Below are 27,496 nucleotides of genomic sequence, written 5' to 3' on the forward strand. Positions count from 1 at the left end.
CATAACAATAACTCAAAGAACAAAAATGAAAACTTCAACCAAAACTCTAAAGGAAAATTATTGTTCAGCAGCTTTTTTCTGCACTTTTGGCAGCACAGCCCTCCAGCCTGCTGCTCCTCTTGGACACTTGGTAGCAGTGCAGCCGCCTCAGTTCTCTACCAAGAGTCGTTGCCTGAAGATAAAAGGGTACAACGCCCTGAATCAGCCATGGCTTCCTCGTTAGGGCCTATTCCCACTCAGGACATGTGCTATAAGAAGATTCATCTGAGGAAGATTCATCTGAGGAAGATGGTGGGTGCTGGGGATGGTGCTCAGCAGGGGCCTCCTGGCATGGCAACTCATTCTGCAAGATGCTGTCTTCTTCAGCTGTGGCCAATCCCAGCTCTCTTGCAGCTTCTGAGACCTGGGAGAGGAAGGCAGTTACTAAGACACAGGAATGGTGGGGAAGGGCATGGAAGCTCTCAGACTGCAGTCTCCCACTACCTCAACTTTACTTGACAGTCAACATTAATATTTTAACTGAAATTACAGATTTGAAAACTGCAGACAGGCAAAGTATTCAAAAACAGTCACAAAACATGGACTGAAAAAGATCAACTCAGGCTTCTATCAGCTCCAAACAAGAACATGGCAAAGGAAGAGACCTCAGTGGATTACAGGAAGAAAGGAGAAGGCCACATGCCACCCAGATCAATGATAATGAGAAGTACTCATTTGACATTTGTACTTGGCTCTAATCCCTCCAAGGTGAATTGACCTAGAATGTCATATGACTTCTGCCTGTCTCCTGTCTAAGGACCCAGGACTCATTAAAACCTCCACATAGCATTCCACCTATCTTGAAGACATGCATGCAAGAATGTGACATGTTATTCACCTGTCACCCTGAGTGGAATGCAGACTAAAGCAGAGTTGAAAGTACACTTGCCAGTGGTAACAGTGTCTCTAAAGAGGCTAATTCAGTGTCTCACAAGAGGCTAATTTCCCAGAATATTTGTGTGAAGACAGAGCAAAGAACAGCTACATTCCGTGAGGAGGGTGGCTGCTTGGAAGTATGGACAAGAAAGTTGGCCGGGGGAAGCAAAGATAGATCTAATGTGCCAATGGTATCAGATAGTCATAGCCTGACTGAATTGTTTGTCCCTACCTGATGTTCTTGAGTCTCCAGGTTGCTGGTCTTCTCCTGTTCGTCTTTACCACTCAGGTTCAACTCCACCAAACGTTGTTGAATGATGGCCCAATCAGCATGTATTTCCTTGCTCTCCTGCTGCAATATCGCCAACTTCTTCTTTATAAGATTCTCCTCCAGCAGGATCCGGGTGTGCAGGTTACTGGAAACACACTCTGCATGTTAAGATCCTGCAGCCTCCTCCTCCCATTTCTACTTACAGGTCCCATTAACCTGACCTGTACCCTGGTTCCCATGAAGACCTAATGCAATCCACCTCAATACATCCATGACAGCTGTACAAACAGCAACCAGCCATTTCAAGGAAGAAGAAATTTTTGCTGCAGTCCAAACGCCAAAAAGGGTCCATGTTTCTCCAAAGGAAATAGAGATCTCCATCTACCTATGACAGCCAATGCATTGGGGCAATCCCAATTAGTAGGCTGCAAATGAAATCAGGGAAGTCAGTAGAACCACAGGGAGGGCACTCTATCGTTGTGTTACACCTCAGTTAGCTCTGTAAAACCTGCCTGAGCCCCAGGGGCCCAGTACAGCATAATAACCTTCTCATGATCTGAATCACTTGTCTGTCTAGAGGCTCCAGAGGATGCCTGGAGAACACTGGCAGTAGTAAGAGTCTCTAAGAGGCCTAGGAAAACTGAGTCCAAAAGATCCAAGGCAAACTGATGGCTGAAAAGCAGAAAGGATAGAAGGAGACCTGCAGACGGTCCAGACCAGAAACAAAGGAAAGTAGAATTGGCCATTTCACAAGTGTTGGCCTCCCTGACAAGAACTTACCGATAGAAATTTTTCTCCTTCTTGAGCTCCTGCTTGTTCTCTCGGGCCTCCATGTTCTCCATCTCTAAGATGTGTAGATATGTCATGATCTCCTTCTCCTTTAATTTCAGTTCTTTATAATGTCGAGTTTGCCTGTGGTAGGGCCTGACCCCAGGAAGACAGAACTCCATGAACTTAGGCTTTTAGTAACACATGAACTCAGGCTGGGTCCTGGACTACTGCAGCCATGGAAACCACACTCTGCATTCTAAATGCTGGGATTTTCTTATCCTTGGGAAACTGGCTATCCTAGCCCCAGAACACCAGAAGCTAGGCATCCAGATGGAGGGTGCCCTGGCTCTCTGCCTTACTCAGTAGGGCTGAAGGGCAGACTAAACAGTTATGTTCTCAGGAGCCTAAGCTACGGGTCTTTGCCCACCAGACACCTGTGATGGTATTCCCCCTGTTTTCATAAGAGGGATTCTAAATCCTGGATACCTAATACTGTAGAGACAGATATTATACATAATTCAGGAGATGAGGCCAGAAATCACCACAGATTTATAATCTGCCCAAGGGATACAAATGTATGAACACTTGTGACCACATAGTCAAAGTGCAATGCTATTTAAAGTGGGGACTACCAGACCTCAGGACCCACCTCACCTGGAAACTGTTAGGCAGGTAAATCCTCAGGCCAAAACACCTACCCCTAGATTCCAAATTGTGGAGAGAAATAAAAACATACAAAACATATTCACAGTTCTGTACCTGAGCATGCACATAGACTCACAGACTTAGACCTATACACAAGATGGTGAAACAAAGAGTGAGAGAATGGGGGAGAGAGAGAGAGAGAGAGAGAGAGAGAGAGAGAGAGAGAGAGAGAGAGAGAGACTGAGAGAGACAGAGAGACAGAGAGACACACAGAGAGAAAGACAGAGAGAGAGAGACAGAGAGAGAGACAGAGAGAGAGAGACAGAGAGAGACAGGCAGACAGATAGAGAGACAGAGACAAAGGGAACACAATGACAGGTAGAATAATGTATGCAACATTACTGCCTCAGACTATAAGGCACACAGACAAGGAGGGACAGGCATGAACTTCAGGCATTCTAATCAAGCACTGAGAAAAACTATGTGGGACCAGGCCCCTCCAGATTCTACCTGGAGGTTCCAGCACTGTCAGCTGCGAGACAAGTAAAAACACAACTACAAACACCCATCACCTAGAAACCTGCTGTCAACGGCTTTCCAAATGAATCATAGGACATCATCACTGCCTCTATCCCTGAGTTCTTCACTTAGACTCCACGTTCCTCTATTTAAGTGGAGGGAGCAGAGGAGTCTATTACCCTTCTCACTCCTGACAAATCTTCAGGTGCAGTCTCTCCTCTAATAAGTATTTAGTGACATGAAGTGGGGCCCAGGTATGTTCTGGTGGCATAGCTTCCTAGAACCCACACCTTTAAAAGCATAAGATGAGGGAGGCATTGCAGACCACAGACTGACACCACAGGATTTGGAGCAATGTATACCTCTTGTTCATGGATCCCTTGGTCACGTAGATCAGGCGATCTCTCAGCTCATTTGTCTCCTCGGTAGTGAGCTGGATCTTTTTGATCAGCTCCTTCTCTTCCTTCTCAAACTGCTTTTTGCTTGTGACAGGTACAGGTGATGTTTTCTGTCTGTGAGCCACTGTAGGTAGATGAATACCAGAATATTAGATGTGAGAATGCAAAGAGTGTAGACTGACCACAGAGAAGGAAAAATGCCTGTAACCTCGTGACACCACCAAGAGATTGGTGCCAGCATGAGATTTCTTCTCAGTGGATCTCAGTCCTACCATCACTCTAGAGAGATCAGGCGATGTAAGTAGGCAGATGTTTCCTCATTCTCCTTAAACATGCTTATGAGGACCAGAGAGATGTCTTCTCCAGGGTACAACTTGGCTTCAGAGCCCTGAGCCCTGTGGTTTCACAAGTCAGATGATAAATACACTATTCAAAAGTATTTGAGATCTTGGAGATGCTCCAATATCCTACCTGTTACTCTAAGCCAAGGAATTGGCTTAAAAAGTCATGCAGGGGGAGAACATAGTCAACACAATGATCAATTTCCCAACCCGCCCCTAAACACAAAACATCCCAGAAGTAGGAATAGAATCACCCTGTGGGTCTATCAACTGATAGTTCTTTGTTTACAGTGTAGAAATGCGTGCCCCCTACAATTGGTGATAAAGAAAGTTAAGGTAGGAACTGTCACAAACAGGAGGTCAGAGTAGTTCTGAGAACATGAGGTCTTGGTCTGGAGCACCATTCTCTCCCTGTCACTAATGTCAGATAACTACAGGAGCTAAAAGAAGCCATGGACTGAAGTGCAGGATTTCCCTCCCCAAAACTGGCATAGCTTACACCGGCTGTCACTCGTGATGGTCTCATTCTGTCCCCATGTAACACCCACAATACCCAGTGCAAAAAAAGACTTGAGGTTCATAGCATAACAGCTTTGACCTTGTCAATTCCTTCCTTAGGGGATGGAAAAGTACTGTTCTGAAATCCTTGATGTTCAAGAATTGTGATAACCATGGAAATGTTTTCGCTACCCAGAGTCTCCAGTTCCACATTACTTGAAAGGCCAGCTCAGGCCACCCCTACCAGGAAGCTCAACATCCACTTCCCAGGACTTACTCCACATTCGCCAAGTCCACCTCCTTTGTCCTTCATTCCTCTCAGATGGAAGGTCAGCATCCTTCCTCCCCTCTCTGGTCTCTCTCCCTTCCACATTGGCTCTCTGAAAAAGTCTGCAGAGTCGGGCAAACAAGGCCATCACTGCAATGTCCAGCCTCTGACTGAGAAATCTCAGTGAGTTTGTTGTCACTACAACACTGGTGACATCACGGATGTTGCTAAGAACTCTCCAGAAGACAATAGAATGTCCAAGAAGGGACTGCTGATGTCATGGACTACATACAGCCTTTGGTTTCCTGCTAATGTTTCCCTGTACTGATAGGAAACTGAGCTGCCCTTTCCTGGGGCATAGCCATTGAGCACATCCTCCTTCCAAAGCCAGGGTTTGCTCTAGGCTTGATTGGCAACACCTAAGTAATTCCTATGTATCTAACTGAGTGTTTCCTTTCCAAACCCTTCTCAGAAATATCTCATCCTACCTTAAATTTTCCTCAGTCAGCAGTAGGAGCAATTAAAACCTACTGAGAAATCATACCAGTTCAAATATGCAGCCAAAATCTACTCCTGTCTCATCATGTACAGGTGTATGAAATCTCATCCAGGCAGAGCCTGCAGGGCCGGGTGTAGTGTGGGTGTGTGTTAGGGGCCACACTCATGAAGCCTTGTGCTTAGCATTTGAAAGTTGCCCCAAGATCCCTAAGGAGGGAGACATGCAGTCATCTAGCAGTCATCACGCAGTCATCATGCTTCTGACAACAGTCTAGAGATCTGTTGGCAGAGAAAACTGAAATATTGGAGCCACCAATGAGTGGCCCTCAGATTGTGTGGGGGCTTTTCTCACTGCACCAAACTCACCAATCAGTATTGCTTATAGCCCTCTGTGTGGTAGACCATGAGATTTTTGTATGTAATAAATAATATATTCAACAGAGTTGCAGATGTGCAGGTAGAAAGTATAGGCTAATACTATAGACAGGTTAGTTGACAGAGCAAGGGCCTAGCATCTTGTATTTGGGTTCATGTTTGGATCCACAAACCACACAAAACCCAGTCTCAGTCAAACATGAATGATTCATTAAATGCAGACCCTAAAGTTGATTGATCAGAACCATAGCTCAGGTTTTGGGGGTTGAGCCATAGCCTCAAAAATCTATCTTTGTTAACTTATAAAGACAAAAAAACCGAAAACCAAAACCCTAAAACCAAAACAAACAAACAAACATTAACAAATGAAAAAACACAATTAGTTCATTTAAAGTTAGGGAAATATCCAGTGGTCTGTTCTGATCAGGCCATTTTAGATATAACTGCATACTGACCTTTAATTGGAGGGTCCCATGGATTGGTTTATGGACCATTGTAAGATTAACAAACCTCATACAGAACACAACAGGATGTGGACACCATGACTTTGCTCTGAGTCAAGTTGTTTTTCTGTGTTGATGATTGGCTGTCTTATGACAGCAACTATCTGAAATAGGGGGCAGACATAGAACACAATGGCTCTTGCTATATTGGGCGGTACATGCCTTAGCATTAGATTATCCAGGTCTCTCACAATGACCAGTTCTGTTTTCACAGTACTTGGAGACCCCCCTTGGAAGCCCAAATATAGGAAAGTGGAAGCAGAATTGTCTGAGCTCAAGGTTAACCTGGTCCACATGGGGTATTTGAGACCCTGTTTCAGAAAACAACACTGAAACACACTCTACATGCAAGGCCTCACTAGCCAATTCTTGTCTATTATAAAGAACTTACCATTCTCTCCCTTCCAGTCTTTCTTTCTGGGAAGATGGAGAAGTGAAAATGATCTTTCCATTCTAAGGACCATGTTCTCTTTTTCCCTCAGCCCACATTAAGAACAAATGAAAGTGAGTATCATCATCTGAACAACTGAGTAATATCCACTGCTGCTAGTGTGGTACTGTGCCGATGATAATCTTAGCTTCCTTTAGTGTTGCTGCTCCAGCAGGAAGTATTAAGTGCTGAGGCCAAAGCTCAGAGAACCTTTCAAGAGGCTAGACAGAAGCCATCAGAGACTCTCCACTTCCTTGTCCTGAGATGAAATCCAGGAACACAATGTGAACTTGGTGGCTAATTAACCATACATCATACTTCTACCTCCACCATTCTGTGTTCAGTACAGGAAAGTGTTCATGCACCTCCATGCCAGATTTATCTTGATATATGTCGCAGGGCGCAGACTTTTTAGAGAGTTGCGTGTAGTCAAGCAGTTGGTGCCCTCAGTAAGATGTCAAGACTATCAATAACAAGTGACCACACTGTATTTGTTTAAAAAGTTCATTAGCGAGATTACGGGTCCGGACGTCCGCACCTGGTTGCCTGTTTAGGGTGATGCTGTAGTGGGGATAAGTCCCGCCACTGTCCAGAAGTGGGGGATCCCAGCCACAGCGAGAGCCATGGAGGGCCAGCACGTGGAGGAGCTGCTGGCCAAGGCAGAGCAGGAGGAGGTGGAGATGCTGCAGTGCATCAAGGTGCACAAGGAGCTGGAGCTGGAGTTCGACCTGGGCAACCTCCTGGCTTTGGACCGCAACCCCCCCGACCGTGCTGTGCCAGGCCAGGCCGTCGCCGGAGGCGGAGCTGCGAGCGCTTGCGTGGGACAACACGCAGCTGCTCATCAACCAGCTGTGGCGGCTGCCGACCGAGCGCGTGGAGGAGGCGATGGTCGCGCGCTTGCTGGAGCCCGCCACTCGCCTGCCCCGCGAGAAGCCGCTGCCCCGACCATGGCGGCTCACCCGCTGGCAGCAGTTCATGCGCCTTAAGGGAATCAGTCCCAAGAAGAAGACCAACCTCCTGTGGGAGGAGGCGAGTGGCCAGTGGCTGCGCCGTTGGGGCTACAAGCTCGCCTGGGATGACACTAAGGAATGGGTGATCGAGGTGCCTGGGAGCTCCAACCCCATCGAAGACCAGTTCGCCAAGAGGACTCAGGCCAAGAAAGAACGCGTGGCCAAGAATGAGCTGAACCGTCTGCGGAACCTGGTTCGCGCGCACAAGTTGCAGATGCCCAGCTCAGCCGGCCTGCACCCTACTGGACACCAGAGTAAGGAGGAGCTGTGCCTTGCCATGCAAGTGGCCAAGGTTTCCACTGATTCGGTGGGATGCTTCCAGGAGTGCCTTCCCAAGGAGAAAGCTCCCCGGGGCTCCTGCAAGAAGAGGAAGTTTCAGCCCTTCTTTGGGGACTTTGCAGCCGAGATAAAAGAACCAGTTGGAGCTACTTTGAGTCATGAACAGCAAGAAACCTCGGCTGGACGTGACAAGGGCCACCAACAAGCAGATGAGGGAAGAGGACCAAGAGGAGGCTACCAAGAGGAGGAAAATGAGCCAGAAAGGTAAGAGGAAAGGGGCCGGCAAGGACCTTCTGGCAAGAGAAAGGGCGGCCTGCCGGGTCAGGGAGAAAAGAGGAAAGGAGGGTTGGGAAGCAAAAAGCATTCCTGGCCTTCTGCTTTAGGTGGCAAGAAGAAAGGAGTGCCGCCCCAAGGTGGGAAGAGGAGGAAGTAGTGTTCTCCCCTCGGGACCTGTTCTGAAAAGCTGGGACTGTACTAAAAGTTAACTTGGGCTGTATAGGTGGCCGCTGCCCTCAATGACATTTGACATTAAAGGGACGGGTTTGCCTTCCCTCGAGTCAGTGCTGGACGAATTAATAGAGACACTGACTGGAAATTGGTGTATTTTGAGAATATGAGAATTATAGAAACGATATAGCCAGAACCAGGAATAAGTTAAGGACTGCCTTTTTTACTTTACTTTGGATACTGCGTTATAGTAGATTGGTTTCAACATTTTTGCATTATTTTTATAACAAAGCTTGTGTATTTATCAAAGCGGGGAGGGCGGGGGAAAATTATATCTACCTGTGATTTGCAAGTATTGTAAATGGATGCAGGTACCTGGTGTTGCTTTTAACTTTTACTGTCGGTAGAGGTTGTATGTGAAGCCAGTAACCTGGGCACCAATGTGGAGTGTGCTTGAGAAAAACAAGGTAGTTACAGTGGTTCTAAATAAGACCCCTTGTATTAGGAAAACTTTGACACTAAATATAATATTAAAAGTAGAGTGCTTTTTGATGTTGGTTCAGGTGGTACATTTGGCCAATGGATTGCTTTAAGTGATAAATTGGAACCACACTAAGTAATGTTAATTAACCTTGTTACTCCAGAAATAGTTGTCATTTTGTTTGTAACCGGTGGCTTTTGTTTAATTGGCTTGGGTTTTAGATATTGTCAAGTGCAGGGCTGGCATTCACTATGGAACCAAGGCTCCCCTGGAACTCAGGGCCAAGTGCTGAGATTATAATCGAGCAGCTACGCCCAGCAGCAGATTCCATGATTATTTCTGTCCTGGTAGTTTTTTCCTTGTTTCATTGTCTTATTTTGTTCTTAATAACCTTATCTTTGCATAATTAAAAAAAAGTTCATTAGCTGAAAATTGAGCATAAGTGAGGAGTGGGACACCAGCACTGTGTCCTGGCGTTTTTGTGCCTAGACACGGCTCAAAGGGAAGGTGTGAGGACAACTTGGGTTCATCTGCATGGACAGAGTAAGGTGAAATAGCACTGACCAGGCTGAGCAATACTTCTGAGGCCCCTTATTACAGGTAACAAACACATTCTCTGTCCTCCTTCCAAAGAGCTTCTGTTGAGACCATGGATCTTGTAAGGTAAGGCTATAGTAAGGTCACACAGACTTCTTTCCTAGTGATACAAAGTTCTCTCTGATAAGGCTTACCCCATACCATATCTGTAGCAAGTTTGTTACAAGCCAGCAGTCTATTTCATGCTGTTCCTGTAATATGTTTCCCAATCATGGATGTAAAACCTTTCAAGGAGCTAGAGAGAAGCCATCAGAGACTCTCCACTTCCTTGTCCTGAGATGAAATCCAGGAACACAATGTGAACTTGGTGGCCAACTAACCATGCATCATACTTCTACCTCCACCATTCTGTGTTCAGTACAGGAAAGTGTTCATGTACCTCCATGCCAGATTTATCTTGATATATGTTCCAGACTGGGACCCTATAGGTGGAACAACAATATTAACTAACCAGTATCCCCACTCAGAACTTTTGTCTCTAGCTGCATATGTATCAGAAGCTGGCCAGGTTGGCCATCATTGGAAAGAGAGGCACATTGGTCTTGCAAACTTTATATGCCTCAGTACAGGGGAACACCAGGACCAAGAAGTGGGAGTGTGTGGGGAGGAGGGAAGTGGGAAGAAGGGTATGGGGGACTCTTGGGATGCTCCAACTCCATAGCTGTTCAGGACCATCACCTCATTACATTCCTACCCTGTTGAAAAATATCTTAATAAAAACTCCTTCAAAACTCTGCCAAATTAAAGCACATCTGAGCATTAGACTTTGGCAGAGTTTTGAACACTCAATACCCATTGCAAATTCTTTCTATCTTAACTCCCTCTGCACAGCCTCCTTCTGACTCTTAAAGGGGTTGGGGTAGGCAGAGACACCTTCCATTACCTTGCCTCCCTCCGGAGCACAGCCCTGGCCTATGTGGCAAGCACAATGACACGTGTTTTCTTGCCTTTGCTACCTCTTGTCCATTCCCAATCCTAATGTTGTAAGACTTGGTCCAGATCTCCCAATCCAGATCTCTGGCCAACAGGAGAGTAGTTGACCAATGGCTCTTTCCACTGAGTGGCTCACTAGTTCTGAAAATAAAAGTGGCTAGCCTTCTCCATGTCCTGCACACTAAAGAGGTGCACAAGCCACAGCCCAGAATACTGCTCTAATGCCTCCAATCTCATGGTAGACAGGCTGAATACTTTGGTGTGTATTCCTAACTTTGACCTAAAAAAAGTCTTCATATTGACCTCTGTGAGCCACATATTTGGACAGTGACTTAATTAGTATTCACATATGGGTGAAAATGTCCTTATGTTTTTTACAAGTCTATACTTGTGATGGTTTGTATATGCTTGGCCCAGGGAATGACACTATTAGAAGGTGTCAGAGTAGGTGTGGCCTTGTTGGAGTAGGTCTGTCATTATGAGCTTGGGCTTTAAGACCCTCATCCTAGCTTCCTGGAAGCCAGTATTCTGCTAGCAGTATTAAGATGAAGTTGTAGAACTCTCAGCTCCTCCTGCACCATGCCTGCCTGGATGGCACCATGCTCCCACCTTAATCATAATGGACTAATTTGAATCTGAAAGCCAGCCCCAATTAAATATTGTTCTTATAAGAGTTGCGTCGGTCATGGTTTCTCTTCCCAGCAGATAAAACCCTACCTAAGACAATAATTAATAGAACTAGTTTCTATTTGAAATAAAGACATCCTTTCTATATTGACTTGTACAAAAGCCAGAAAGATCCATGGACTTTTTGTTGTTGTTGTTATACTAACAAATCTCTTTATTGACATGTGTTCTAGAATGCACCCCTCACATAGCATCCTCATAGATTACATCATTTTATTAACAGTGCTGTGTATTAATTTTCTCATTGCATTCTCTGTCCTCATTTCCTTATATATTTCCCTGCACAGTTTAGTTTAAATGTTTACCATTTGTCTTCTTAGTAGAATATTGATGGAAAAAGAAATTGTGTCACCAAGTATAAATACCTCAACCTCTATTTGTGCTTCATGTGCTTCTATTCATTAAAAAGGGATGTGTGTGTATGTGTCTGTATGTGTGTATGTGTATGTGTGTGTATTTGTGTTTGTATGTGTTCTGTGTGCATGTGTGTGTGATTGTGTGGATATACAGACACACGCACAAATGTGTTCGCTAATAGGATTATTTCATGGCTGCTATTCTATATTCCAAGCATCTAGCAAGGAATATTATTATGCTAATGATTATGCCCTCTTGCTCAGGAGTCCACAGTCTTCCTATGTATAGAGGCATACACAGGTATTTATCCTGATCTGCACGCATGTGCCTGTCTTCCTGATCTGAACTAATGTGCCTGTCATTATTTCCTGATTATATAACTTGAATTTTATATGGCCTGGAGATAGAAAATACAAATTCTCACCTATATTAACAAAAACATAAATAAAATGTCTCAATCCATGTGTGTCTTTAACTGTTCTTTTACAAGATACTTCAGTCAAATTCCGCAACTCACTTTGCCTCAATCCACTTTTCTTTTCTTTTTTTTTAAATTAGGTATTTTCTTCATTTACATTTCCATTGATATCCCAAGAGTCCCCCATACCCTTCTTCCCACTCCCCTCATCCCCACACACTACCACTTCTTGGCCCTGGTGTTCCCCTGTACTGAGGCATATCAATTTTGCAAGAACAATGTGCCTCTCTTTCCACTGATGGCCGATCTGGCCAGCTTCTGATACAGATGCAGCTAGAGACACAAGTTCTGGGGGCAGGAGGGTACTTGTTAGTTAACATTGTTGTTCCACCTATAGGGTTGCAGACCCCCTTTAGCTCCTTGGGTACTTTATCTAGCTTCTCCATTGGGGGCCCTGTGATCCATCCAATAACTGATTGTGAGCATTCACTTCTGTGTTTGTTGGGCCCCTGCATAGTCTCACAAGAGACAGCTACATGAGGGTCCTTTCAGCAAAATCTTGCTAGTGTATGCAATGGTGTCAGCATTTGGAGGCTGATTATGGCATGAATCCACAGGTATGGCAGTCTCTAGATGGTCCATCCTTTCATCTAAGCTCCAAACCTTGTCTCTGTAACTCCTTCTAAGGGTGTTTTGTTCCCAATTCTAAGAAGGAGCAAAGTGTCCACAGTTTGGTCTTTGTTCTTCGTGAGTTTCATGTGTTTTGCAAATTGTATCTTGTATCTTGGGTGTTCTAAGTTTCTGGGCTAATATCCACTTATCAGTGAGTACATATTGTGTGAATTCTTTTGTGCTTGGGTTACCTCACTCAAGATGGTGCCCTCCAGGTCCATCCATTTGCCAGGGAATTTCATAAATTCATTCTTTTTAATAGCTGAGTAATACTCCATTGTGTAAATGTGCCTCATCTTCTGTATCCGTTCCTCAGTTGAGGGACATTTGGGTTCTTTCCAACTTCTGGCTATTATAAATAAGGCTGCTATGAACATAGTGGAGCATGTGTCCTTGCTACCAGTTGGAACATCTTCTGGATATATACCCATGAGAGGTATTGCAGGATCCTCTGTCCAGTTTTCTGAGGAACCACCAGACTGATTTTCAGAGAGGACCCATGGCTCCAGCTGCATATGTTGCAAAGGATGTCCTTATCTGGCATCAATGAGAGGGGATGCCCTTGGTCCTGTGAAGGCTAGATGCTCCAGTGTAGGGGAATGCTAGGACGGTGAGGTGGGAGTGTGAGGGTGTGTGGGGAAGTACCCTCATAGAAGCAGGGGTAAGATGGATGGGATAGGGGGTTTGGGGAAGGTGAACTGGGAAAGGGATAACAGTTGAAATGTAAATGAACGCAAAACCCAGTAAAAACGAAATTATTAAAAAAAAAAAAAAAAGAATGGCTGGCAACATGCTTCCAAGTCTAGAAATGCTTTGCAGTCTGGAAGAGAAAATAAGACACTGTGCTTCATACTGAACATTTAGGACAGCTTAGTCTGGTAAGGACTGACATGAAATATTATTTCATATCACAAGTGCCAGTAGAAAAATCCAGGATAATGTATCCATCTGGTAGCATTTACCAAACAAACCACACAATGTTGTGAGGACCCATACTTGAGTAGGCTTTGCAAAACCCAGGCCCCTTCCAGTTCTAAGATGGAAAATGAGAACCAACCACTATAGTAGTATCTTGGCAGTGTGGGTTAAATCAAGTTTCACCTACTTCCCACTGTGTTGCGGATGACCCTTTCTCTGGCAGAATCAGTTCATAAAACCCAGAGGACATGTGCCAGTGTATAATCAAAACCTCTACCCGGCCTGTGTAGGTGCTGATCTTTTAAAAGTCCTAGCTTGCCAGCAACTCTTTGTGGAAGCACATGGTTAACTCTTTCACATATTAACTCTGATTGATCCCCACACAGAGTCAGTTCCTTTCAGTAAATACCCAACCAGTCACCTGGAACAAGTACTTCCACAATATACTCTTAGATCTGCTATGTCAAAAGGGGAGCTTCAAATGTCCTTCCTAATTAGCAACAACAAAACACAGCAAGTGTATGGTCAAGGACAACCGCATCTATCAAAGCTATTTCCCAGAGTGACTTTGAAGGTTATCATATCTGGTGTGTGGTTATCACTGATGCTGTATTGCAAGCAAAACTGAGGCACATGACTCTGGCCTTCCTGATTTATTTTATATACTTTTGTGATTGTTTTTATTTCCTCAGCAGCTGTAGAGCAATGACTGTATATTACTCAGTGTTTGGCTACAGAGTCATGAATGGATGTGTGTTACAGAGTACTATATGTTAGGAGTATGAGAATTCATGACAGCATGGATACAGTATGGTGGTGAATACATCTTAGTGTGTACATGGGGTAAGCCACATGATCCACACACAAGAAATCATCGCCTCGTGTATCCCTAGGTGGCTATGTCTTCACACATATACAGAAAAGGATAGCTGGGTCTGGGTTTAGTCAGAGAAGATGCAACTGACCCTAAAGAGACCGAGGTCTCTGGAAGTTCAGAGGTCTGGTGGGGTGGGTTTGGGGATCCTCATGGACAGAGGAGGGGCAGGGAATGAGTAATGGGATGTGGAAGAGACAGAGGGCAGATCTGGAGTTAAAAAAAACATAAGTAAAACAAAAGCATAAAAGTGTTATTTTTCTTGTGTTTCAGCCTTGCTTTTCTTTCTAAGCAGAGTAAGTTTGTCACCTTTCTGGATTGATAGAATTAATAGGAGCTAGAAAATTGAAAGCAAAGATGGCTATTATACCAGCATGGGTTCAGAACGTCACCAAATCAAGGACAGGGTGAGGGAGTGGGCCATGGAGCCAGCTGAGAGCCACAGCCTCATGACTGGAGGCCTGAGCATGCCAGTCTTCCCTGGGCCTCACTCAGTCCTCACTCACCTCACAAGATGAGGACTTGCTCTGGCTTGTGGAGAGTAGAGCATTGATCACTGTGACCGCTAGGAGGCGCAGTGATGAGGGGTCAGGACTAATTCAATGATGTGGGCAGATGGTCTGTTACCCTGCAAGTTGGGTGTGGTATCAGAGAAGGAAGAGTGGCTGAGCATAATCAGGAATGACATTTCCTCAGAGCCAAGATCTAAGTACAGCCTTGGGCAAGTGGGCCCATCATACTGAGCTTTGGCTTCCTTATCTGTCATTGATGATAAGAATCCAGACCTCACATTGATGTTGCTTAAGTGAGATGCTGAGACAGCTGCCTAGCTATTGAAAAGAGATCAATATTATTGCTTATTACAGTGTAGACCCAGGGCCTTCACTGGGGAATAACAACAATAACGATTGTGTTAGCAGCAATAATAGTAAACAAAGGAATCGTTGTTAGGTTTTTCCCATCCTTTCTTTCAGTCAGGTCCAAGTTTAGGAGTGCAGAGGACTGGGCCTGGAGACTGCTGTAGCTGGTTCAGATTCACATTTGCTTAGCTGGCCCCTCTGGAGAAACAGTGAAAGCCACTTTTGGCTACTTAGGTCCAAGGCATGCATAGGTAGGATAGCCTCTACTAGTCACATGCATGGTGGTGGCTGTCTTGGGTTGAATCATTGTCCCTTGCACTGCAGCTCAAGGCTTTTCTTAGGATTAAATCAGGGAGAACTTAGGGGGATTTGACCAAGAAGAGACTTTTATGAGATGTGCAGCAAATCCCCACTGTGACAGGTGGCTTTGTTATGAATACCTTCTTTATAAACAGTCCTGGAAATGCCCGGGTCACTTCTCCTTCCACAATAGGCCACACAGCATGGTAATTCACTTTATGTTGCCTTCCCTTCTGGACTTAAAATTCCATGTAAAGAATAAAGTAGATCCTATGACATCTGTACTCTTAAAATTGATCTGTGTGGACTGGGGATTTGTTTTGTTATTTTTTTGAATTTTTTTGGTTTCTGAGCCTGTTTTGTTTGCAAGAGGAGTATGTATTCTATAGGACTGTGACTAGCTATTCTGAATTTGGGTGATGGGAAGCATGTTCCAATATTCCATTCTTTCAGTAAGTAAACATTTTTATAACCCAAATTAAAATACTATGTACAAATTACTGAAGCTGACAGAAAAGTCTCTTACATGTAGAAATATGGATAAGAGTAGACACAGCAGGGGATAATAGGTGTGTATGCTGAGTGCTTACAGCAGCTGGCCTGCTCTAGGCCACCCAATACTCTTCCAGATTCCCCCATCACACCCTTCACTCCATCACCTACCCTGTGCTTATGTTAAGACTCCCACTTTGCAACAAACTTATCAGACAGGGCTTTTACACAGTTTGGGGAGGGCTTGGATTACAGACAAAAGTAACAGAGCATGGGGGATCTTTATTTTTTTCTTCAAGTTGGACAGATTGCTACTATGCTTAGAACAAAAGGAAATACATGATTGTAGCTTGTAGAAAAAAAAAGTTAAAAAAAAAACCAAAACCAAAAAAAAAAAAAAAAACATAAAAACAAAATCCAATCCATGCTAAAGTGGTTAGGGACAGGCAAGATGATCTCATTAACCGTGAGTGGCCAGCCCCATGCAGCACTCTTGCCCTGTTTCCCATGGTTAGCTGCTGCCAGGCTGTTCATACTTCCAATGCCATCCACCACCTGTGGCTAGCCTACAGTGAGCTGACTGCCACTTGCACTTCCCCTTTACCTCTTAAAATAATAACACAAAAGACTTATAATATGCCAGCCAAATTTATTAGGGGAAATCTACAAGCACAAAGTGCCCATGCAAGCAATACAAAACTCAACACATATAAATACAACCTGCACACTTAGATCAGGAAAATGTACCTACATTACTCTATTTCCAATTTATGAAATCCCCAGTTATTTATGGACACTAGGGCCCCGTAGTCTAGCACCATCTTCCCATTCCTCTATCTTTTGTCCTCCGTTCCCTCTCTCTTCTCCATCACACTTCCCCTCTCTAATATTTCAGCTCTGCATTTCTTCCCAATTGTCCAATAAGAGCCTCTAGCCTTATCTGACCAATTAAGATTTCACCTAACTGCACCTTTGTTTAGGGACTCTTGAGGGAGCAGAAAACACAAACAGCAATCCACAACTTTCCCACTACCCCATTTTGTCCAATTAAATGGCTCTGAACACAGTCCTGCCAGTGGTAACATCAGAGCCCTGCTTACATGAATGAGTATTCATAGGTCAGGAACTGTACCTACACATCTCCTGAGATTTCTCCACTCAACTGGACTTGATCCTGGCCATCTAAAACAGCACATTCTCTGGAAGGACAAAAGCCAACTGCAGGAGGTGTGGGGATGCCTCACAGGTTAGAGCATCTGCTACTCTCTAGAAGACCCACATGGTGCCTAACAACCATCTCCAGGAATGGTTGTGGTTCCTTCTTCTGTCCTCTGAGGGAAATGTCCCTCAGGAGGAGCCACATACTGTATTACATTCAGTAGGAAAGACACCCATTCACATAAATGTTAAACATAAGTCTAATCAGCAACAGCAAAAACACAGCAAGTTTATGGTCAAGGACAGCAGCATCTATCAGAAGCTATTTTCCAGCAAGCCATGGAAGGTAATTATATCTGCTTTGTGGTTATCACTTGACGAAGACCAGGTTTGGGAACGACTTAAAGAAACAGACGGACTACCGCTCTGGTGGCAAGTAGCAAAGCTTTACTGATTTCTACAGCTTAAAAACATGGGGCATTACTTTACAAATTTTGCTCAAAAAATAACATTTTTACTTAGTTGCACCTGGCAGACAATATTATCATTTTTGGAGTCATTTTCTCATAACAAGAACAAACTTCAGAAGAAGAAACTGTTATCTGAAGACCCAAGGACATCTTCCTATCAGGGTAAATATTAACTCTTGACTAGGAACAAGGAAAAACTCTGGCTCACAGAAAGTCATGTTTAGACATCCCTCCCTTTCAGGAGGAACGACCCATGACCTTTCTCCCAGTTAACGGCTCTGACCCTTTCAGGCCAGAACCAAAGGGAAGCCATTGCTCTCCTCAATCACTGTTGCTCTATTGCAAGTAAACTGAGGCAGATGGCTCTGGCCTTCCTGATTTATTTTATATTCCTTTCTGAATGTTTTTATATCTGCAGAAGCTCCTGAAAAATGGCTGTATGTTACTCAGTATCTGGTTCACAGGATCATGAATGAATGTGTGTTATAGAGTGCTATATGTTAGGAGTAAGAGAATTCATGACACCATGGATGCAGTATGGCAGTGATTACATCATCAAGTGTTTATCCATGGGGTAAGTATAATTATTGACACAAAAGTTCATCACCTTGTATACCCCTAGGTGCCTAGGGTATAATTTTGCCATATAGCCCTGGCTGCCTGGAACTTACAAAGATCCATCTCTGGATGTGAGTTCTACGTCTACAGCTGGGATAGAACACCTGAATAAGGAAGATGGTATCAAGAGTCACTTCTTACAAATCAGTTTTTATGCATAAGAAATAGAATTTTTAAAAAATAGGTTTTAAAAGTTCAATTAATATAGAGATAAAGGAAAAAACAATGAAATATAAGAACATATAACTTCTAAATAACTTAGCAACAATTGAAAGAACAAAAACCAAAACTTCAACCAAAACTCTAAAGGAAAATTATTGTTCAGCAGCCTTTTTCTGCACTTTTAGCAGCACAGCCCTACAGCCTGCTGCTCCTCTTGGACACTTGGTAGCAGAGGAATCACCTCAATTCCCTGCCAAGAGGCGTTGTCTGAAGAGAAAAGGGAACAATGCCCTGAATCAGCCATGGCTTCCTCGGTAGGGCCTATTCCCACTCAGGACATGTGCTATAAGAAGATTCATCTGAGGAAGATTCATCTGAGGAAGATGGTGGGTGCTGGGGATGGTGCTCAGCAGGGGCCTCCTGGCATGGCAACTCATTCTGCAGGATGCTGTCTTCTTCAGCTGTGGCCAATACCAGCTCTCTTGCAGCTTCTGAGACCTGGGAGAGGAAGGCAGTTACTAAGACACAGGAATGGTGGGGAAGGGCATGGCAGCTCTCAGGCTGCAGTCTCCCAATACCTCAACTTTACTTGACAGTCATCATTAATATTTTAACTGAAATTACTGCTGTGAAATCTGCAGACAGGCAAAGTATTCAAAAACAGTCACAAAACATGGACTGAAAAAGATCAACTCAGGCTTCTATCAGCTCCAAACAAGAACATGGCAAAGGAAGAGACCTCAGTGGATTACAGGAAGAAAGGAGAAGGCCACATGCCACCCAGATCAATGATAATGAGAAGTACTCATTTGACATTTGTACTTGGCTCTAATCCCTCCAAGGTGAATTGACCTAGAATGTCATATGACCTCTGCCTGTCTCCTGTCTAAGGACCCAGAACTCACTCAAACCTCCATATAGCATTCCACCTATCATGAAGACATGCATGCAAGAATGTGACATGTTGTTCACCTGTCACCCTGAGTGGACTGCAGCCTAAAGCAAAGTTGAAAGGTACACTTGCCAGTGGTAACAGTGTCTCAAAAGAGGCTAATTCAGAGTCTCACAAGAGGTTGACTTCCCAGAATACTTGTGTGAAGACAGAGCAAAGAACAGTTACATTCCATGAGGAGGGTGGCTGCTTGGAAGTATGGACTAGAAAGTTGGCGGGGGAAGCAAAGATAGATCTAATGTGTCAATGGTATCAGATAGTTATAGCCTGACTGAATTGTTTGTCCCTACCTGATGTTCTTGAGTCTCCAGGTTGCTGGTCTTCTCCTGTTCATCTTTACCACTCAGGTTCAACTCCACCAAACTTTGATGAATGGTGGCCCAATCAGCATGTACTTCCTTGCTCTCCTGCTGCAATATCACCAACTTCTTCTTTATAAGATTCTCCTCCAGCAGGATCCTGGTGTGCAGGTTACTGGAAACACACTCTGCATGGTAAGATCCTGCAGCCTCCTCCTCCCGTTTCTACTTACTTCCCATTAACCTGACCTGTACCCTGGATCCCTTGAAGACTTAATACAATCCACCTCAATACATCCATGACAGCTGTACAAACAGCAAAGAGCCATTTCAGGGAAGAAGAAATTTTGGCTGTAGTCCAAACACCAAAAAGGGTCCATGTTTCTCCAAAAGAAAAAGGGATCTCCATCTACCCATGACAGCCCATGCATTGGGGCAATACCAATTAGTAGGGTGCAACTACAATCAGGGTACTCAAGAGAACAACAGGGAGGGCACTCTATCGTTGCGTTACTCCTCACTTAGCTCTGTAAAACCTGCCTGAGCCCCAGAGGCCCAGTACAGCATAATAACCTTCTCATGATCTGAATCACTTGTCTGTCTAGAGGCTCCAGAGGATGCCTGGAGAACACTGGCAGTGGTAAGAGTCTCTTAGAGGCCTAGGAAAACTGAGTCCAAAAGATCCAAGGCAAACTGATGGCTGAAAAGCAGAAAGGATAGAAGGAGACCTGCAGACTCTCCAGACCAGAAACAAAGGAAAGTAGAAATGGCCATTTCACAAGTGTTGGCCTCCCTGACAAGAACTTACCGATAGAAATTTTTCTCCTTCTTGAGCTCCTGCTTGTTCTCTCGGGCCTCCATGTTCTTCATCTCTAATTCGTGTAGATATGTCATGATCTCCTTCTCCTTTAATTTCAGTTCTTTATAATGTCGAGTTTGCCTGTGGTAGGGCCTGGCCCCAGGAAGACCGAACTCCATGAACTTAGGTTTTAAGTAACACATGAACTCAGGCTGGGTCCTGGACTACTGCAGCCATGGAAACCACACTCTGCATTCTAAATGCTGGGATTTTCTAATCCTTGGGAAACTGGCTATCCTAGCCCCAGAACACCAGAAGCTAGGCATCCAGATGGAGGGTGCCCTGGCTCTCTGCCTTACTCAGTAGGGCTGAAGGGCAGACTAAACAGTTATGTTCTCAGGAGCCTAGGCTACGGGTCTTTGCCCACCAGACACCTGTGATGGTATTCCCCCTGTTTTCATAAGAGGGATTCTAAATCCTGGATACCTAATACTGTAGAGACAGATATTACACATAATTCTGGAGATGAGGCCAGAAATCACCACAGATTTATAATCTGCTCAATAGATACAAATGTATGAACACTTGTGACCACATAGTCAAAGTGCAATGCTATTTAAAGTGGGGACTCCCAGACCTCAGGACCCACCTCACCTGGAAACTGTTAGGCAGGTAAATCCTCAGGCCAAAACACCTAGCCCTAGATTCCAAATTGTGGAGAGAAATAAAAACACACAAAACATCTTCACAGGTCAGTACCTGTGCATGCACATAGACTCACAGACTTAGACCTATACACAAGATGGAGAAACAAAGAGTGAGAGAATGGGAGAGAGAGACAGAGAGAGACAGAGAGAGACAGAGAGAGACAGAGAGACAGAGAGACAGAGAGACAGAGAGACACAGAGACAGAGACAGAGAGACAGAGAGAGAGAGACAGAAAGAGAGAGAGACAGAGAGAGACAGGTAGACAGATAGACAGACAGAGACAAAGGGAACACAATGATAGGTAGAATAATGTATGCAACATTACTGCCTCAGACTATAAGGCACACAGACAAGGAGGGACAGGCATGAACTTCAGGCATTCTAATCAAGCACTGAGAAGAACCATGTGGGGACCAGGCCCCTCCAGCTGCTACCTGGAGGTTCCAGCACTGTCACCTGTGAGACAAGTAAAAACACAACTACAAACTCCCATCACCTAGAAACCTGCTGTCAAAGGCTTCCCAAATGAACCATAGGAAATCATCACTGCCTCTATCCCTGACTTCTTCACTCAGACTCCAAGTACCTATTTTCAAGTGGAGGGAGCAGAGGAGTCTATTTCCCTTCCTACTCCTGACAAATCTTCAGGTGCAGCCTCTCCTCTAATAAGTATTTAGGGGCATGAAGTGGGGCCCAGGTATGTTCTGGTGGCATAGCTTCCTAGAACCCACACCTTTAAAAGCATAAGATGAGGGAGGCATTGCAGACCCCAGACGGACACCACAGGTTTTGGAGCAATGTATACCTCTTGTTCATGGATCCCTTGGTCACGTAGATCAGGCGATCTCTCAGCTCATTTATCTCCTTGGTAGTGAGCTGGATCTTTTTGATCAGCTCCTTCTCTTCCTTCTCAAACTGCTTTTTGCTTGTGACAGGAACAGGGGATGTTGTCTGTCTGTGAGCCACTGTAGGTAGATGAATACCAGAATATTAGATGTGAGAATGCAAAGAGTGTAGACTGACCACAGAGAAGGAAAAATGCCTGTAACCTCGTGACACCACCAAGAGATTGGTGCCAGCATGAGATTTCTTCTCAGTGGATCTCAGTTCTACCATCACTCTAGAGAGATCAGGCGATGTAAGTAGGCAGATGTTTCCTCATTCTCCTTAAACATGCTTATGAGGACCAGAGAGATGTCTTCTCCAGGGTACAATTTGGCTTCAGAGCCCTGAGCCCTGTGGTTTCACAAGTCAGATGATAAATACACTATTCAAAAGTATTTGAGATCTTGGAGATGCTCCAATATCCTACTTGTTACTCTAAGCCAAGGAATTGGCTTAAAAAGTCATGCAGGGGGAGAACATAGTCAACACAATGATCAATTTCCCAACCCGCCCCGAAACACAAAACATCCCAGAAGTATGTTTAGAATCCCTGTGTGGGTCTATCAACTGATAGTTCTTTGTTTACAGTGTAGAAATGCGTGCCCCCTACATTGGTGATAAAGAAAGTTAAGGTAGGAACTGTCACGAACAGGAGATCAGAGTAGTTCTGAGAACATGAGGTCTTGGTCTGGAGCACCATTCTCTCCCTGTCACTAATGTCACATAACTACAGGAGCTAAAAGAAGCCATGGACTGAAGTGCAGGAATTCCCTCTCCAAAACTGGCATAGCTTAGACCCACTGTCACTCCTGATGGTCTCATTCTGTCCCCATGTAACACCCACAATACCCAGTGCAAAAAAAGACTTGAAGTTCATGGCATAACAGCTTTGACCTTGTCAATTCCTTCCTTAGGGGATGGAAAAGTACTGTTCTGAAATCCTTGATGTTCAACAATTGTGATAACCATGGAAATGTTTTCGCTACCCAGAGTCTCCAGTTCCACATTACTGGAAAGGCCAGCTCAGGCCACTGCTACCAGGAAGATCAACATCCACTTCCCAGGACTTACTCCACATTCGCCAAGTCCACCTCCTTCGTCCTTCATTACTCTCAGATGGAAGGTCAGCATCCTTCCTCCCCTCTCTGGTCTCTCTCCCATCCACATTGGCTCTCTGAAAAAGTCTGCAGAGTCGGGCAAACAAGGCCATCACTGCAGTGTCCAGCCTCTGACTGAGAAATCTCAGTGAGTTTGTTGTCACTACAACACTGGTGACATCACGGAGGTTCCTAAGAACTCTCCAGGAGACAATAGAATGTCCAGGAAGGGGTTGCTGATGTCATGGACTACATACAGCCTTTGGTTTCCTGCTAATGTTTCCCTGTACTGATAGGAAACTGAGCTGCCCTTTCCTGGGGCATAGCCATTGAGCACATTCTCCTTCCAAAGCCAGGGTTTGCTCTAGGCTTGATTGGCAACACCTAAGTAATTCCTATGTATCTAACTGTGTGTTTCCTTTCCAAACCCTTCTCAGAAATATCTCATCCTACCTTAAATTTTCCTCAATCAGCAGTAGGAGCAATCAAAACCTACTGAGAAATCATACCAGTTCGAATATGCAGCCAAAATCTACTCCTGTCTCATCATGTACAGGTGCATGAAATCTCATCCAGGCTGAGTCTGCAGGGCCGGGTGTAGTGTGGGTGTGTGTTAGGGGCCACACTCATGAAGCCTTGTGCTTAGCATTTGAAATTTGCCCCAAGATCCCTTAGGAGGGAGATATGCAGTTATCATGCAGTCATCACGCAGTCATCATGCTTCTGACAACAGTCTAGAGATCTGTTGGCAGAGAAAACTGAAATATTGGAGCCACCAATGAGTGGCCCTCAGATTGTGTGGGGGCTTTTCTCACTGCACCAAACTCACCAATCAGTATTGCTTATAGCCCTCTGTGTGCTAGACTATGAGATTTTGTTTGTAATAAATAATATATTCAACAGAGTTGCAGATGTGCAGGTAGAAAGTGTAGTCTAATACTATAGACAGGTTAGTTGACAGAGCAAGGGCCTAGCATCTTGTATTTGGGTTCATGTTTGGATCCACAAACCACACAAAACCCAATCTCAGTCAAACATGAATGATTCATTAAATGCAGACCCTAAAGTTGATTGATCAGAACCATAGCTCAGGTTTTGGGGGTTGAGCCATAGCCTCAAAAATCTTTCTTTGTTAACTTATAAAGACAAAAAAACTGAAAACCAAAACCCTAAAACCAAAACAAACAAACAAACAAAAACAAATGAAAAAACACAATTAGTTCATTTAAAGTTAGGGAAATATCCAGTGGTCTGTTCTGATCAGGCCATTTTAGATATAACTGCATACTGACCTTTAATTGGAGGGTCCCATGGAATGGTTTATGGACCATTGTAAGATTAACAAGCCTCATACACAACACAACAGGATGTGGACACCGTGACTTTGCTCTGAGTCAAGTTGTTTTTCTGTGTTGATGATTGGCTGTCATATGACAGCAACTATCTGAATAGGGCACAGACATAGAACACAATGGCTCTTGCTATACTGGGCGGTACATGCCTTAGAATTAGATTATCCAGGTCTCTCACAATGACCAGTTCTGTTTTCACAGTACTTGGAGACCCCACTTGGAAGCCCAAATATAGGAAAGTGGAAGCAGAATTGTCTGAGCTCAAGGTTAACCTGGTCCACATGGGGTATTTGAGACCCTGTTTCAGAAAACAACACTGAAACACACTCTACATGCAAGGCCTCACTAGCCAATTCTTGTCTATTATAAAGAACTTACCATTCTCTCCCTTCCAGTCTTTCTTTCTGGGAAGATGGAGAAGTGAAAATGATCTTTCCATTCTAAGGACCATGTTCTCTTTTCCCCTCAGCCCACATTAAGAACAAATAGAAGTGAGTATCATCATCTGAACAACTGAGTAATATCCACTGCTGCTAGCATGGTACTGTGCCCATGATAATCTTAGCTTCCTTTAGTGTTGCTGCCCCAGCAGGAAGTATTAAGTGCTGAGGCCAAAGCTCAGAGAACCTTTCAAGGAGCTAGACAGAAGCCATCAGAGACTCTCCACTTCCTTGTCCTGAGATGAAATCCAGGAACACAATGTGAACTTGGTGGCTAATTAACCATACATCATACTTCTACCTCCACCTTTCTATGTTCAGTACAGGAAAGAGTTCATGCACCTCCATGCCAGATTTATCTTGATATATGTCGCAGGGCGCAGACTTTTTAGAGTGTTGCGTGTAGTCAAGCAGTTGGTGCCCTCAGTAAGATGTCACGAATAAGAAGTGACCACACTGTATTTGTTTAAAAAGTTCATTAGCTGAAAATTGAGCATAAGTGAGGAGTGGGACACCTGCACTGTGCCCTGGCATTTTTGTGCCTAGACATGGCTCAAAGGGAAGGTGTGAAGACACCTTGGGTTCCTCTACATGGACAGAGTAAGGTGAAATGGGCAGTGACCAGGCTGAGCAATACTTCTGAGGCCCCTTATTACAGGTAACAAGCACATTCTATGTCCTCCTTACAAAGAGCTTTTGTTGAAACCATGGACCTTGTAAGGTAAGGCTATAGTAATGTCACGCAGACTTCTTTCCTAGTGATACAAAGTTCTCTCTGATAAGGCTTTCCCCATACCATATCTGTAGCAAATTTGTTACAAGCCAGCAGTCTATTTCATGCTGTTCCTGTAATATGCTTCCCAGTCATGGATGTAAAACCTTTCAAGGAGCTAGACAGAAGCCATCAGAGACTCTCCACTTCCTTGTCCTGAGATGAAATCCAGGAACACAATGTGAACTTGGTGGCCAATTAACCATGCATCATACTTCTACCTCCACCATTCTGTGTTCAGTACAGGAAAGTGTTCATGTACCTCCATGCCAGATTTATCTTGATATATGTTCCAGACTGGGACCCTATAGGGGGAACAACAATATTAACTAATCAGTACCCCCACTCAGAACTTGTGTCTCTAGATGCATATGTATCAGAAGGTGGCCAGGTCAGCCATCATTGGAAAGAGAGGCACGTTGGTCTTGCAAACTTTATATGCCTCAGGACAGGGGAACACCAGGGCCAAGAAGTGGGAGTGTGTGGGGAGGAGGGGAGTGGGAAGAAGGGTATGGGGGACTCTTGGGATGCTCCAACTCCATAGCTGTTCAGGACCATCACCTCATTACATTCCTACCCCGTTGAAAAATATCTTAATAAAAACTCCTTCAAAACTCTGCCAAATTAAAGCACATCTGAGCATTAGACTTTGGCAGAGTTTTGAACACTCAATGCCCATTGCAAATTCTTTCTATCTTAACTCCCTCTTCACAGCCTCCTTCTGACTCTTAGGGGTTTGGGTAGGCAGAGACACCTTCCATTACCTTGCCTCCCCCCGGAGCACAGTCCTGGCCTATGTAGCCAGCACAATGACCTGCTTTCTGGCCTTTGCTACCTCTTGTCCCTTCCCAATCCTAATGTTGTAAGACTTGGTCCAGATCTCACGATCCAGATCTCTGGCCAACAGGAGAGTTGTTGACCAATGTCTCTTTCCACTGAGTGGCTCACTAGTCCTGAAAATAAAAGTGGCTAGCCTTCTCCATGTCCTGCACACTAAAGAGGTACACAAGCCACAGCCCAGAACACTGCTCTAATGCCTCCCATCTCATGGTAGACAGGCTGAATACTTTGGTGTGTATTCCTAACTTTGACCTACTAGCCTAAAAAAACCTCTTTATTATTGACCTCCGTGAGCCACATGATTGGGACAATGACTTGGTTAGTATTCACATATGGGTGAAAATGTCCTTAGATTTTCACAAGTCTATACTTGTGATGGTTTGTATATGCTTGGCCCAGGGAATGACACTATTAGAAGGTGTCAGAGTAGGTGTGGCCTTGTTGGAGTAGGTCTGTCATTATGAGCTTGGGCTTTAAGACCCTCATCCTAGCTGCCTGGAAGCCAGTATTCTGCTAGCAGTATTAAGATGAAGTTGTAGAACTCTCAGCTCCTCCTGCACCATGCCTGCCTGGATGGCACCATGCTCCCACCTTAATCATAATGGACTAATTTGAATCTGAAAGCCAGCCCCAATTAAATATTGTTCTTATAAGAGTTGCCTCGGTCATGGTGTCTCTTACCAGCAGGTAAAACCCTACCTAAGACAATAATTAATAGAACTAGTTTCTATTCGAAATAAAGACATCCTTTCTATATTGAATTGTACAAAAGCCAGAAAGATCCATGGACTTTTTGTTGTTGATGTTATACCAACAAATCTCTTTATTGACATGTATTCTAGAATGTACCCCTCACATAGCATCCTCACAGATTTCATAATTTTATTAACAGTGCTGTGTATTAATTTTCTCATTGCATTTTCTGTCCTCATTTTCTTATATATTTCCCTGCACTGTTTAGTTTAAATGTTTCCCAATTGTCTTCTTAGTAAAATATTGATGGAAAAAACATCTTGTATCACCAAGTATAAATACCTCAACCTCTATTTGTGCTTCATGAGATTCTATTCATTAGAAAGGGATGTGTGTGTATGTATGTGTATGTGCGTGTATGTGTGTTTGTATGTGTTCTGTGTGCATGTGTGTGTGTGATTGTGTAGATATACAGATACACGCACAAATGTGTG

At 44.2% G+C, this 27,496-nt stretch overlaps 2 protein-coding genes and 1 pseudogene across 2 annotated transcripts; 1 reads left to right on the forward strand and 2 right to left on the reverse strand.

Moving 5' to 3' along the window:
- Nucleotides 1-226: 226 nt before the first annotated feature.
- On the reverse strand, nt 227-4,774 carry Gm21671 (predicted gene, 21671). The gene is made up of 5 exons (NM_001281516.1): nt 4,636-4,774; nt 3,484-3,643; nt 1,967-2,110; nt 1,148-1,331; nt 227-403 (listed from the first exon to the last, which is right to left on the reverse strand). Exons 1-5 carry the CDS (start codon nt 4,772-4,774, stop codon nt 227-229), a joined length of 804 nt encoding a protein of 267 aa, NP_001268445.1.
- Nucleotides 4,775-7,042: 2,268 nt separating this feature from the next.
- On the forward strand, nt 7,043-11,627 carry Gm21168 (annotated as a pseudogene).
- Nucleotides 11,628-17,340: 5,713 nt separating this feature from the next.
- Gm21680 (predicted gene, 21680) lies at nt 17,341-23,075 on the reverse strand. The gene is made up of 5 exons (NM_001378644.1): nt 22,880-23,075; nt 21,729-21,888; nt 20,225-20,368; nt 19,408-19,591; nt 17,341-18,663 (listed from the first exon to the last, which is right to left on the reverse strand). The coding sequence occupies exons 1-5, from the start codon at nt 23,016-23,018 to the stop codon at nt 18,487-18,489; spliced, it is 804 nt and encodes a 267-aa protein (NP_001365573.1). The 5' UTR covers nt 23,019-23,075; the 3' UTR covers nt 17,341-18,486.
- Nucleotides 23,076-27,496: the final 4,421 nt, after the last annotated feature.

This window comes from Mus musculus, chromosome 5 (assembly GCF_000001635.26).
Source record: "Mus musculus strain C57BL/6J chromosome 5, GRCm38.p6 C57BL/6J".
Classification (NCBI taxonomy): domain Eukaryota; kingdom Metazoa; phylum Chordata; class Mammalia; order Rodentia; family Muridae; genus Mus; species Mus musculus.

Bases quoted from the DNA above. Each gene is read 5' to 3' on its own strand.
- Gm21671 (NM_001281516.1), bottom strand. From the start codon at position 4,774: ATGGCCTTGTTTGCCCGACTCTGCAGACTTTTTCAGAGAGCCAATGTG. The intron at 3,644-4,635 runs GTAAGTCCTGGG...ATCTACCTACAG, and splicing joins GTGGACTTGGCGAATGTGGA to TGGCTCACAGACAGAAAACA. The intron at 1,332-1,966 runs GTAAGTTCTTGT...GTGTGTTTCCAG, and splicing joins AAGGAGAAAAATTTCTATCG to TAACCTGCACACCCGGATCC.
- Gm21680 (NM_001378644.1), bottom strand. From the start codon at position 23,018: ATGGCCTTGTTTGCCCGACTCTGCAGACTTTTTCAGAGAGCCAATGTG. The intron at 20,369-21,728 runs GTATACATTGCT...TCCTGGGGCCAG, and splicing joins AAGGGATCCATGAACAAGAG to GCCCTACCACAGGCAAACTC. The intron at 19,592-20,224 runs GTAAGTTCTTGT...GTGTGTTTCCAG, and splicing joins AAGGAGAAAAATTTCTATCG to TAACCTGCACACCAGGATCC.